Source organism: Pituophis catenifer, unplaced genomic scaffold (genome assembly GCF_029215685.1).
Source record: "Pituophis catenifer annectens isolate HBS135680 unplaced genomic scaffold, rPitCat1.0.hap2 SCAF_15, whole genome shotgun sequence".
Lineage (NCBI taxonomy): Eukaryota > Metazoa > Chordata > Lepidosauria > Squamata > Colubridae > Pituophis > Pituophis catenifer.
The window spans coordinates 6614052-6627598 of NW_027256895.1; the positions used below are offsets into that span (position 1 = coordinate 6614052).

The 13547-nt window shown below is 37.8% G+C and overlaps 1 protein-coding gene across 1 annotated transcript in view; it reads left to right on the forward strand.

The window, feature by feature from the left end:
- Window positions 1–4584, forward strand: part of LOC139324817 (vomeronasal type-2 receptor 26-like) — a 9289-nt gene extending 4705 nt beyond the window's left edge. Inside the window, exons 3-6 of the mRNA XM_070954568.1 lie at window positions 112–963; window positions 1729–1956; window positions 2324–2450; window positions 3686–4584. Of these exons, the coding sequence (XP_070810669.1) occupies window positions 112–963; window positions 1729–1956; window positions 2324–2450; window positions 3686–4584 (2106 nt within the window). The remainder of the gene's footprint in view (window positions 1–111; window positions 964–1728; window positions 1957–2323; window positions 2451–3685) is intronic.
- The last annotated feature ends 8963 nt before the right edge of the window (window positions 4585–13547 follow it).

The following is a 13547-nucleotide window of genomic DNA, read 5'->3' on the forward strand; positions in this document are numbered from 1 at the left end:
TGGGGAGAGCAGTAAAAGATAAATTGGTTTTCTTTTGTAATGAAATTATAGGTCATTCTCTAATATTATTCCCTCCATCGTCATGAATAATGACTCTCTTTCTTTGTTAAGCTGACCTATGGCTCCTTTGCCCAAGAAGAGCTCCAGGCTACTGAGTTCTCTTCACTTTATTACTTGGTCCCAAAAGAGGAGCATCAATACAGTGGAATTATACATCTTCTTCTCCATTTTGCATGGACGTGGATTGGAGTCTTTACATTCGATAAGAATAAGGGAGAACATTTCTTGCAGAAACTGAATCCGTTGCTTTCCCAAAATGGGATCTGTTTAGCCTTCACACAAAAGATTCCACACCAAGCCCCACTTGAAGATCTATCAGAATTTTTCGATCTAATGTCTACTATTTTTAATATACTGACAGATCAGAAAGCCAATGTTTTTCTTGTCTACGGCGAACTATTCACAATTCTGTGGCTCAGAAATGTTGTGTTTTTACGTGATCCTGAAAACAAAGAGATTGCGTCATTTAGGAAGATTTGGATCTTGATGTTCCCAATTGATTTCACACTGACAGGATTTCAAAAGAGCTGGGATCTCCAGTTGTTCCACGGAGCTCTTTCCTTTACTGTTCATTCAAGAGACGTTCAAGGCTTTAAAGAATTTCTTCAAGTCATCAAACCTTCAACCCACAAAGATGGATTTCTTCAAGATGTTTGGGAGCAATTGTTTGACTGTTCACTTTCAAATGAAGAATCACCCTCAATGATCGATGAAACTTGTAGCGGAGAAGAGAATTTGGAGAATCTGCCTGGTGCTCTGTTTGAGTTGCAGATGACTGGCCAAAGCTACAGTATCTACAATGCTGTTTATGCCGTGGCACATTCATTGCATGAGGCAGTGAGATCTAGAGCCCCACACAGAGAAAGTCAAAGGTTTGAATTTCAAGCTCTGCAGCCTTGGCAGGTGATGCCTACATGCTATACATATGTTATGCATCTTACTTAAATTTAGTTGACCTCTTAATTTTAGTTCTGGTTTAAACAAAAATCTATATTTTGAAAGACATTCTCCATAACAATTAACAATTGTTAATTAACATCTTATTTTTGTATCGGAAAATATTAATCTAGATAAGCTTAGATCAGATCTGGATAAGCAACCTGGAATTAAGGAGAAACTTCCTAACAGCTAGAAGAATTAACCAGTGGAACAGCTTGCCACTAGAAATTGTGGGTGCTCCATCACTGGAGGTTTCTAAGAAGGGACTGGACAGTCAATTGTGTACAATGGTATAGGTTCTCCTACTTGAGCAGAGGGCTGGTACTAGAAGACCTCCAAGGTCCCTTCCGGCTCTATTCTGATGAAAGATCAGACCAAACTAGATTGAGATAGATAGATAGATAGATAGATAGATAGATAGATAGATAGATAGATAGATAGAATAAGATTATGGATGGTGTAGGCTTGATTCATTGTTTAAATAGTGAGTCCATATCATATTCAAAATAGATTGTTTTCATTTTGCTTTTATTGAATGATTTCCCCCTTATATTTCCTTAAAATCATTTATAGAGAAGATCTATACAGTTCCATGCAATATAGATTATCAATTTTCTCCATGTAGCTATTTGAGCATTATCGCAGGAATGGAAAGAACGTGTAAATAAAATTTGAATATTATTATTAGCTCCTTCCAATTCCTTCTCTCTTTCATTCTCTTTGAAGTAGCTCCATCCATTTCTTCAAGGCATTTCTTTTAACAATTCAGCTGGGGAGAGAGTGTTCCTGAATGAGAAAGGGGAAACAACTGGAGGGTTTGACATCACCAACATGATCACTTTTCCAAACAGATCCTTTCAGAGAGTTAGAGTTGGAAGGATAGATCCCAGTGCTCCAAAAGGGAAAGAATTATTTATTGATGAAGATGTGATTGTCTGGCATTCTGCTTTTAACCAGGTATGGACACATTTAATGGATTATATTGTGATCCATTATTATATCGTGAAGATGCCTTTGTCCGTAAAGCCATATTGAACATAGTCTCTGTATAAATCTATGCAATTTATAAATGTAATTTCTGTTTTTTGAAAGAAGGAAGGCATTACTCTCCATATATACAAAAGTGACATTACAATGAGAACACATTTCATATTTGTGTTGCAATTATTAATTGAAAAGATGTTGAATCTGTATACCTTCATAAATCAAGTTTAATAAAATTCAATAGCCCTTTGGGAAGTCAAATATTGCTTCCTGCCATAATGAAGAATTAGGAACTCTTCTAAAGATCTTCCTTTGCAAAACCTTTCATGTTTATGACCAGGTACTTCCAATTTCTCTGTGTAATGATGGTTGCTCCCCCGGATACTGGAAGAAAGGAATGGAAGGAAGACAATTCTGTTGCTACAACTGTGCGCCATGTCCAGAAGGGAAGATTTCAAATCAAAAGGGTAAGTGAGACAATCCATCAACTTTTTAAAAGTTATATTTAAGCAAATTGTAATGCACGAAGTTTGGATGCATATAATTAATGTTTTGACATGTTCTTCACGTTGAATATACATTTCTGCACCTGTGGAGTATTGTCTGTTGTTCAGGGGTCAAAGGTTTGTGTATCAGATTCTAATGAGTAGGCTTTCTTAATAGAGCCCCAAAATATATATCCACTGAAACTTAGATTGTTTGTTTGTTTGTTTGTTTATTTATTTATTTATTTATTTATTTATTTATTTATTTATTTATTTATTGGTTCAATTTATATGCCGCCCTTCTCCGGAGACTCAGGGCGGCTTACAATGCGTTAAACAATAGCCTTCATACTTTTGTATATATCTGCTTAGTAGGGCTTTCGGCGCCCCCTAAGCAGTGTTCTTTTTTATACAAAGTCAGCTTATTGTCCCCACAATCCGGGTCCTCATTTTACCTACCTCCAAAGGATGGAAGGCTGAGTCAACCTTGAGCCTGGTGAGATTCGAACTTGCAGTAATGGCAGACAGCTGCAGTAATTGCAGGCAGTCTATGATCATATGATCTCTTATCTATTTATTATTCACATTTTCAACTTCATTTGCATTTGCTGTTCTTTCCCCTAAGATTCTTCACTCAGTTAAAAACTGAAAAAAAAAATTGTAAGAATATATTTAGCATTTTTAAAAGCCTTCTTTTCTGGTATTGCCTATATTATGACGCAGAAGTGGTATTCAGCCGGTTCGAACTGGTTTGCCCGAACCGGTAGCGAAAATCGTGGTTGGGCCCACCCAGCTGCCCACCCCAGCTCTATGCCATCCTATTTAGGCATGTTTTTGAGCCTGGGCGCATGAACGGAAGGCGCACATGTGAGCAAACGACATGGCGAAAGGCAGGCACTCAGGGCGAACTGGTAGTAACATAATGTGAAACCCACCACTGTTATTATGATGTCATCTTGATAACTTGTGATCAGTGTCTAATCATTGTAAGCCCAGATAAATAATGTCTGAACTAATAAATATTTGAGTGGGAGATCTTCAGATAATTTGTACGGTAGCTTGAGAATTAGTGGTGGGGGGAACTGTGTTGGAAATAGAGAAGAGTAAAGAGCATTAGTCTTACCAGAAAACCCCGCATGTATTTATCGCTTGAATCCCTGGGCAGTCATTCAATTCAAAAACTTCTTTATCTGACAAATTCTTATCTTTTCTTCCAGATATGGATGACTGTTTTGAATGTTCTCAAGATCATTATCCAAATAAAGAAAAGAAAGGATGTATCCTGAAACTGCTGGTCTTTTTAGCTTTTGCAGAAAGCTTAGGAATTGGTTTAGCCTCAGCTGCTCTTTGTTTTTTCTTGTTAACATCTTGGGTACTTGGAATTTGTATTAAGCACAGGGATACTCCCATTGTCAAAGCCAACAACCGGTCCCTCACCTACACCCTGCTTGTCTCTCTTCAAATCTGTTTTCTCTCCTCTTTGCTCTTCCTCAGCCAACCTTGCAAAGTGACCTGCCTTCTCAGACAATCAACTTTTGGCATCACTTTCTCAGTGGCCATTTCTAGTGTACTGGCCAAAACCATCACTGTGGTTGTGGCTTTCATGGCCACTAAACCAGGATCTCAGATGAGGAGATGGGTGGGGAAAAAATTGGCCTTTTCTATTGTCCTTTTCTGCTCCCTCTTCCAAATATGTATCTGTATTCTTTGGTTGTCAACATCTCCCCCATTCCCTGAGCTGGACATGCATTCAGAGCTCCAAGAAATGATTTTACAGTGCAATGAGGGGTCAGCTTTCTTCTTCTACTGTGTCTTGGGCTACATGGGTATCTTGGCCATCGCCAGCTTTATTGTGGCTTTTCTTGCCCGTAAATTACCCGACAGCTTTAATGAAGCCAAGTTCATCACCTTCAGCATGTTGGCCTTTTGCAGTGTGTGGATCTCCTTCTTTCCAGCCTATCTGAGCACAAAAGGAAAAGCCATGGTAGCTGTGGAGGTCTTCTCCATCTTGGCCTCCAGTGCTGCATTACTAGGATGCATATTCCTGCCAAAGTGCTACATCATTGTTTTGCGGCCTAAACTCAATCACCGGGAGCAACTCATAAAGAGAAAATAGTACCCAATGTTGTCTTTCTTCCTAGTAAAAAATGCTGATAACAAAAAATAAAAGGACCATTTGCTATTTACAGAAACCATGTAATTTTGATTTTGGCCTAAGGGGATATATGGAGGTTTAACCACAGGGAGCAACTCACAAAGACAAAATAGGACCCCATATGATCTCTCTTGCTAAGAAAAAATGCTGACAAGGACCATTTGCTGTCTGCATGAACCATGTAGTTTGATTTTTTTGCCAAAGAAGGATTTATGGGGGATTATTTTTACCAAGGTTTGTCATATGGTTAAATGTTCAAACTGGCTTTGGCAATTTGTTCCCCATATCAAATCCTTCCCAATGGCAGATGGGACGTTTGGTGGTGTTGGGAATGGCAGATGTGGATGTTTGGTGGTATTTAAATGTATCATTGCAGGGTGTAAGCTTTTCTGAATAAAATTGTCTTTTGCAATTGACTAGTGGTGAATTTGTCAATGCCGATGATTTTTAAGTGAATCTTCAGATGTTTTGAGCTTGCACCCAAATCACGTATTATTGTTGTTGTTGTTGTTGTTGTTGTTGTTGTTGTTGTTGTTACCTTTGCTTTCTTTTGTCACAGACATTCCGTTTCTATTTGCATGTCTTTGTATTTTGCTGTCTTCTCCAATTCCTTTTCTTCTATTCTGGTATATCCTTTTTTTCTTTTTCACAACCCTGTAATCTCTTGCATCGGGGTGGAATCAAGGCGACATAATAGAGCTGAGCATTTACTGGCCAGATGATTTTCCTGATGCTTTTGCAGCGCTCACAGCAGAAGTAGAAATTAAAATGTCCAGAATAGGAACCAGTGGTGGAATTCAATTTTTTTTTATTACCGGTTCTGTGGGCATGGTGTGGCGTAGTGGGTATAGCAGGGGAAGGATACTGCAAAACCCCCATTCCCTCCCCACTCCAGGGGAAGGATACTGCAAAATCCCCATTCCCTCCCCACTCCAGGGGAAGGATACTGTAAAATCCCCATTCGCTCCCCAGTCCTGGGGGAAGGATACTGCAAAATCTCCATTCCCTCCCCACTTCAGGGGAAGGATATTGCAAAATCTCCATTCCCACCCTACTCTGGGGCCAGCCAGAGGTGGTATTTGTCGGTTCTCTGAACTACTCACAGTTTCCCTTACCAGTTCTCCAGAACCTGTCAGAACCTACTGAATAGCACCCCTGAAAAGAAAGTATAACTTTTTCGCTATAAAGAAATATCAATCATCGAGGAATATTTCCTAATTTAAGATGGAGATGTCCTACTGTCGGTTTTGAAAATACAACATTTTAGAAAATTGGGAACCAACAGCAATTGATTTTTTTTTCCCTCATGGAAATGTTGAAATTGGAAGACCTTTGCTGTATCCCTGCACATTTTAGGTCAATTATTTCAAGTACCATGAACTCTCAAAGCTACTTTACATCTCAGTTAGATATGTAAGAAGAGTAGATGAAGCATTTTGGTTCGTGTGTGTGTGTGTGTGTGTGTGTGTGTGTGTGTGTGTGTGTGTGTGTCAGCGCTATTGTAAACTTTGAATGGTCACTAAATGAACTGTTGTAAGTCAAGGACTATATATATATGTATTTGTGTGTGTGTGTGTGTGTGTGTGTGTGTGTGTGTGTGTGTGTGTGAGGGGTGGGTTTCACTTACCATTGCTACCAGTTCGCTTCTGCGCATGCGCAGATTGTATTTGATGATGTCCGGGCGGGTAGGTGGAGCCTCCCACCACCACTGCTACTATTTCGCCTGAACTGGGGCAAACCGGTAGCAACCCACCACTGGTGTGTATTGAATAAATTTAGAAAAATTATGTATGTATGTATGTATGTATGTATGTATGTATGTATGTAGATGAAGAATTTTGGTTCAAGATAGATACATAGTAGATGAAGCATATGTATATGCGACTGCTTGAGGGCTCCTGGATTTGAGCTGAAAGGCAAAAGGGATGCAGTATGCTCCCTCCCACATGCAGGGGCAGACCAGGTATCTCGATAGAAAAACATATATATATATACACAAGTCTTGGTGTATTCGGGTCTTCTCCCAAATACACCAAGACTTGCATACCTGTACCCGTGAAAATCTACGTAAAACAAATATATATATAAATCTGTCTTCTTAAATTTTCGCGGGTGTGTATATGCAAAAAATTAAAATCTCGGGTATTTTCCCATGTCATTGTAAATAAGTTAGTTCTGGTTAAAATCCTAGCTTAAAATCTTCTAAAAATCCTCTGTAAGTAGCAAAGCATGGGTATCCAGCTTGTGTGTGTGTGTGTGTGTCATTTTTTTTGTGTGTATATGCATACATATATATATGTCAAAACATTGCTAGAAAGAAAAACTTTTAAGATACTGGTAGGATTTTAGCTAAGGTTTTAAAGGACCTTGCAGAGTGCTCTGTAAGGATTTTTAGAAGATTTTAAGCTAGGATTTTAACCAGAATTTTAAACATTTTAACTAACTTATTTACAATGACACAGGAAAACACCTGAGATTTTAATTTTTTGCATATTTAAGCAGTTGCATCCACAACAAATCATTTTTTATACCAAATATATTTTACTGATAAAGAAATAAAGGGAGACTGGTATAGATCTATTTCAAGCTTCTTAGCTCTCATCAGAGAGCAGAATGCTCTCTCCCACATGTTGGAGTAGACCAGGTGTCTTGGTAAACACACACACACACACACACACACACACACACACACACACACACACACACACACATACATACATACATATACACACAAAAAAAATGAGACACACACACACAGAAGCTGGATACCCATGCTTTGGTACTTATGACCATTTTTCACACTTACGACCATTGTAGCTTCCCCATGGTCTTGACAGACTCTCATTGTCATCATCACCAACAAAGTATATCTGGAGAAATGAAGGCTGCTGTTGAGACCCCGTCATGATACTCCCTATCCTATGGTAGACCTGCCCCTGCACTTTGAATGTTGGCATAAAATTTCCCTCCTTCATCTCTCTGGCTCCAAAAGACGCCATTTGGAAGCATCCGTTGTACTTCCGGGCAGCAGAAAGACAGTCTTTTCCCTTTAAATGGTGTTACAGTAGAAAGGAACAGATTCGTCTGAACTGAGGAGGTCAGGGTAAGAAGTGAGTTGGGACTGGAACACTATGCAGGAGAAATTCAGTTCACAATCCGTTGGCTCAGTGGTGGTCAGTGATTGAAACACATAAGGGAATATCTCTCCCAACGCCTTGAGTCCGGAAGCAGTTCCATAGGTGGGAGCCATAGACATTTTGGTGAAGTAGTGACATTTAGTTCTGTAAGGAGCCCCAGACTGCCCCTGAGTGAAGGAGTGCAATGTCTGCCAGTTTGAACTGAGGTAACGGAATGTGAGGCAAGTGGCAGTTGGAACATTTCAGGTGGGGAGGGGGAGTAGAGTGTCTAACTTCTTAGCATCAGAGCTTCTTAATATACTGTATATGAATATACCACATATTAATTTCGAAAAATACTTTCTTAGCGAGCACATAGAAGCCAAGAGGAACATACGTGCCAAATTTCAAGTTTGTAGGCTTTACAGTTCTGTTTTCATATATATATACACACACACAAAAAAAACACCCATACCCACATATATATATATATATATATATATATGCAAAAAATTAAAATCTCGGGTGTTTTCCCGTGTCATTATAAATAAGTTGGTTAAAATATTTAAAATCCTAGTTAAAATCCCAGTTTAAAATCTTCTAAAATTCCCTACAGAGCACTCTGCAAGGTCCTTTAAAACCTCAGCTAAAATCCTACCAGTGACTTTAAAAGTTTTTCTTAAAGCAATGTTTCGACAGGCTCACACCCTGTCATCTTCAGCCTGTCGAAACCTTGCTTTAAGAAAAACTTTTAAAGTCACTGGTAGGATTTTAGCTGAGGTTTTAAAGGACCTTGCAGAGTGCTCTGTAGGGAATTTTAGAAGATTTTAAGCCGGGATTTTAACTAGGATTTTAAATATTTTAACCAACTTATTTATAATGACGCGGGAAAACACCTGAGATTTTAATTTTTTGCGTATGCACACCCACAAAAACTTAAGAAGACACACACACACACACACACACACACACACACACACGTATGTATGTATGTATGTATGTATGTATGTATTACAAACTATTCTAAAAATACAAGTTCCAGGTATATTAGTAAAAAAAGAAGCAGACATACTGCAAACTCCAGAATTTAAGATTTTAAAATTTTAAAAGAATTAAAATTTTATTTTACTAAGCTTTCGTCAGCTATCTGCTGACATCATCAGAATATTAATGGTAATGTAATGGTATTTAATACTCTGACGAAGTCAGCAGATGGCTGACAAAAGCTTAGTAAAATAAAATTTTAATTCTTTTAAAATTTTAAAATCTTAAATTCCAGAGTTCGCAGTATGTATGCTCCTTTTTTTACATATATAATTTATATTTCACTGATAAAGAAATAAAAATATTAAAAAATATAAATAAATTTATATTTGGTATAAAATGATTTGTTGTGAATGCAACTGCTTGAGGGCTCCTGGATTGGAGCTGAAAGGCGAAAGGGATGCAGTATGCTCCCTCCCACATGCTGGGGTAGACCAGGTGCCTCGATAGAAAAACACTTTATATATATAGTCCTCGACTTACAACAGTTTGTTTAGTGACTGTTCAAAGTTACAATGTCATTGAAAAAAGTGATTTATGACCATTTTTCACACTGATGACCATTGCATCATTGCTGTCGTCACGTGATTTACATTCAGATGCTTGACAACTGGCTCATATTTATGACAGTTGCAGTCTCCAAGGGGCATGTGATTATCTTTTCTGATTTCTGACAAGGAAAGCCGGATTCACTTAATAACCGTGTTACTAATTTGACAATTGTGGTGATCCACTTAACAAATATGGCAAGAAAAGTCATAAAATGGGGGCAAAACTCACTTAACACATGTTTCACTTAGCCACATAAATTCTGGGCTCAATTGTTGATGTAATTTGAGGATTGCCTGTAAATATTATTTTGAATAAGTTTGAAAAACTATAGAAAAGGGAAAAATACCTTCCCAATTCTACTTCTCCAAGTATTTTCCAAACAGGTTAACTGTCGGTCACCCCAAAGAGAGAAAGATGTTGATCAGCTATGCAAAGAAAAATTGCCAGCTTGCCAATGTTTCACAGGTAATTATATCCCTTATAAATAACTGAAATCAGTCTATTTTCCATGTAGTCCAAAACATCAAAGGTTCTCTGCAGAAGGGAATAGGAATTGAGAAACAAGTGGTATAAATACTCCTAGAGTCACATGGGGGCCCAAAGGGGTTTGCTCTATGAAGTTCATTTCCACAGATTCTCTTCCTTCTTCTATTTGACTTCTATTTGACGGATAGATCCAAATGTAACAATAGAATGAAGCTGTTATTCCTTTTGATGTTCTCCATGCACAGAGTAGCTACTCTAAGATGCCCTGCAAGTGATGCTTTCCCTGTTCCACATGAATGGTTCCAGCCTGGTGACCTCATCATCGGTGGGATGGTGTCTCAAATATTTTATAACTTTTTTGAAATTGAATTTACGGAACATCCTTCCCTAAAACCTTATCAGTTACCACTGTAAGAATATATTTTTCTTCAGGGGTGTTCTCCAATCTTAGCCAGCTCCTTAAATATTTGTTATATGAGTTTCAACATAATGCACAAGGCCAAAATTGTGGAAACCTTTTGGGAAAAGTGTATTTTTGAGGTTTGATGGCTCATAACACAACTTTTTTTTTTTTTTTTTTTTTTAGTTTCAAGATAATCCTATTCCACTGCTGGAATGGCCTGGAAATAGCCCAGACCTTCACCCAATTGAAAATCTATGGAGCCGACTTAAGAAACTTAGTCAGAAGCAACCCAGCAATAAAACCCAGTTAACAGAAGCAATCATTCAATCTTGGTTTCACATTATAACATCTGCAGAACTAAAAGATTTGGTTCACTCCATGGGAAGACATTGTAAGGCTGTAATTCATGCTAAAGGTTACCCAAATAAGTATTAACTGACATGGTGATCATTTTTGTATCTCTCATTTTTTTCTATGGTGATCATTTTTGTATATTTCATTTTTTCTATGGGTTTCCCTTTTCTTCTTTATACTGTAACTTCTATTCTAATAGCAAATCCTTCATAAAAGTTATTGCATTACATTCTTGATTAAATTATCTTTCCATTGTAATATAATTTTATGGTACTACTTCCAAAAAAAGTGGTGTTATTAACCAGTTTTAGAAAATACACTTTTCTCAAAAGGTTTCCACAATTTTGACCACTACTGTACATTTTGGATCTAATCTAAGCCTTCTTTGTCTTTGCATTACATTGGGTTGTGAGCGAAGAAATACTTTCTTTACATTAAGTTAAATTTTTTCTCATGAAAATACATTAGAGTCTTAAAGTCTTATTGATTCCTAAATTAAATCTCCAAAAGGCTTATTGAGGTTATTTTTGAAGAACATTTAATGAGCTGAAGTTATTTCTTTTAAAACAAGATCTGTTTATATTTCATTTCATGCTAAACTGATATAAAATAAATGTAGCTTAGAAAACATAACTTGTTTGCTGTCACGCATATTTATTTCAAACCATGGAAACACTCAAAAACAAATTATTACAACAGAATAGAATAGAATAGAATAGAATAGAATAGAATAGAATAGAATAGAATAGAATAGAATAGAATAGAATAGAATAGAATAGAACAGAACAGAACAGAATAGAATTCTTTATTGGCCAAGTGTGATTGGACACACAAGGAATTTGTCTTGGTGCGTACGCTCTCGGTGTACATAAAAGAAAAGATACATTTGTCAAGAATCATAAGGTACAACACTTAATGATAGTCATAGGAAACAAATAAGCAATCAAATCATATTAGGAAACCGTCAATATAAATCTTAAGGATACCAGCAACAAGATTACAGTCATAGGTGGGAGGAGATGGGTGATAGGAAGGATGTAAAGATTAATATTAATGCAGACTTAGTAACTAGTTTGACAGTGTTGAGGGAATTATTTGTTTAGCAGAGTGATGGCACTCTGTACAAATTATTACAATACATTAATACATTGTACTTATCACCCTCCTACTTGCATCAGAGATAGAAACCTTTCTTACATAGTTAGAAATGACGCCAAATTATAAGAATCTTAAAATGACTTTCTTCAATTGGGGGGATTTAACTCTTGGCAGTGTAGTAACCAAATTCTATCAACACATCCTTGCCGTGGCCTTTGCTGTGAAGGAGATCAATGAAGACTCCCAGATCTTACCTAACATCACTCTTGGGTTCCACATCTGTGACAGTTACTACAACCCAAGGATGACTTACCGCACCACTCTGGACCTCCTTTTCAAATCCCAGGAATTTGTTCCTAACTACAAATGTGATAACCAGAAGAATCTCATGGCCATCATTGGAGGGTTAGATGCCCCTACTTCTTCCTTTATGGCAGAAAGTGTAAACATCTTCAAGATTCCACAGGTAACTTTTGGGAGAGCAGTAAGAGAGAAACTTATCTTCTTTTGTAATGAACATTAACAGTAAGAATAGAATAGAATAGAATAGAATAGAATAGAATAGAATGGAATGGAATGGAATGGAATGGAATGGAATGGAATGGAATGGAATGGAATGGAATGGAATAGAGAATTAGAATAAAATAGAATTCTTTATTGGCCAAGTGTGATTGGACACACAAGGAATTTGTCTTGGTGCATACGCTCTCGGTGTACATAAAAGAAAAGATACATTTGTCAAGAATCATAAGGTACAACACTTAATGATAGTCATAGGGAACAAATAAGCAATCAAATCATATTAGGAAACAGTCAATATAAATCTTAAGGATACCAGCAACAAGGTTAGAGTCATACAGTCAGAAGTGGGAGGAGATGGGTGAATCACAAAATAAGGGAATAACAGAATAACAGAGTGGGAAGGGATCATGAAGAATGGTTGCAGGAGTGGGCAAGGCTAGTCTAGTGAAGAGAAGGACCAGGGGAGACATGATAGTACTCTTCCAATATTTGAGGGGCTGCTACAGGGAGGAAAGAGTGAGGCTATTTTCCAAAGTACCTGAAGGCCAGACAAGGAATAATGGATGGAAACTGAACAAGAAGAGATTCAACCTGAAAATAAGGATAAATTTTCTGACACTTGTGGGAGCTTCATCACTGGAGGCTTTCAAGAAGAGATTGGACTGCCATGTAGGGTCTTCTTCATGGGTGGGTGGGTGGGGATTGGACTAGATGACCTACAAGGTCCCTTCCAACTCTGTTACTGTAATATAGTTCAACCCAGTGCACAAACAGGAGTTAGGACCCATTATTTATTTATTTATTATTTATTTATTAATTCAATTTGTATACCACCCCTCTACGAAGACTCAGGGCGGCTCACAATGCATTTAAAATCAGTATAAGAAACATTTAAAAATTAAAAACATTAAAAACATTAAAACTCATTCACACCATTCATGGCCGGATCTCGCCGGATCGCAAGAGCGAGATCAACGGCCCCAGGCCTGCCGGAAAAGCAAGGTTTTCACCACTTTTCGAAAGGCCAGTAGGGTGGGGATGATCCAGACCTCAGGAGGTAACTGGTTCCAGAGAGCTGGGGCAGTCACAGAGAAGGCCTCCCCCATGGGCCCGCCAGCCGGCATTGTTTAGCTGAAGGGACCCGGAGGAGACCAACTCTGTGGGATCTTACCAGTCGTTGGGAGTTATGCGGTAGAAGGCGGTCTCGAAGAGTTCGAGCATTAGAGTTCATTCAGTTCCCATATTTTTTCCTTCTTATGAATAATGACTGCCTTTTATTTCTTCAGTTGACTTATGGTTCTTTTGCCCAAGAAGAGTTCCAGGCTACTAAATTTTCTTCACTTTATTGC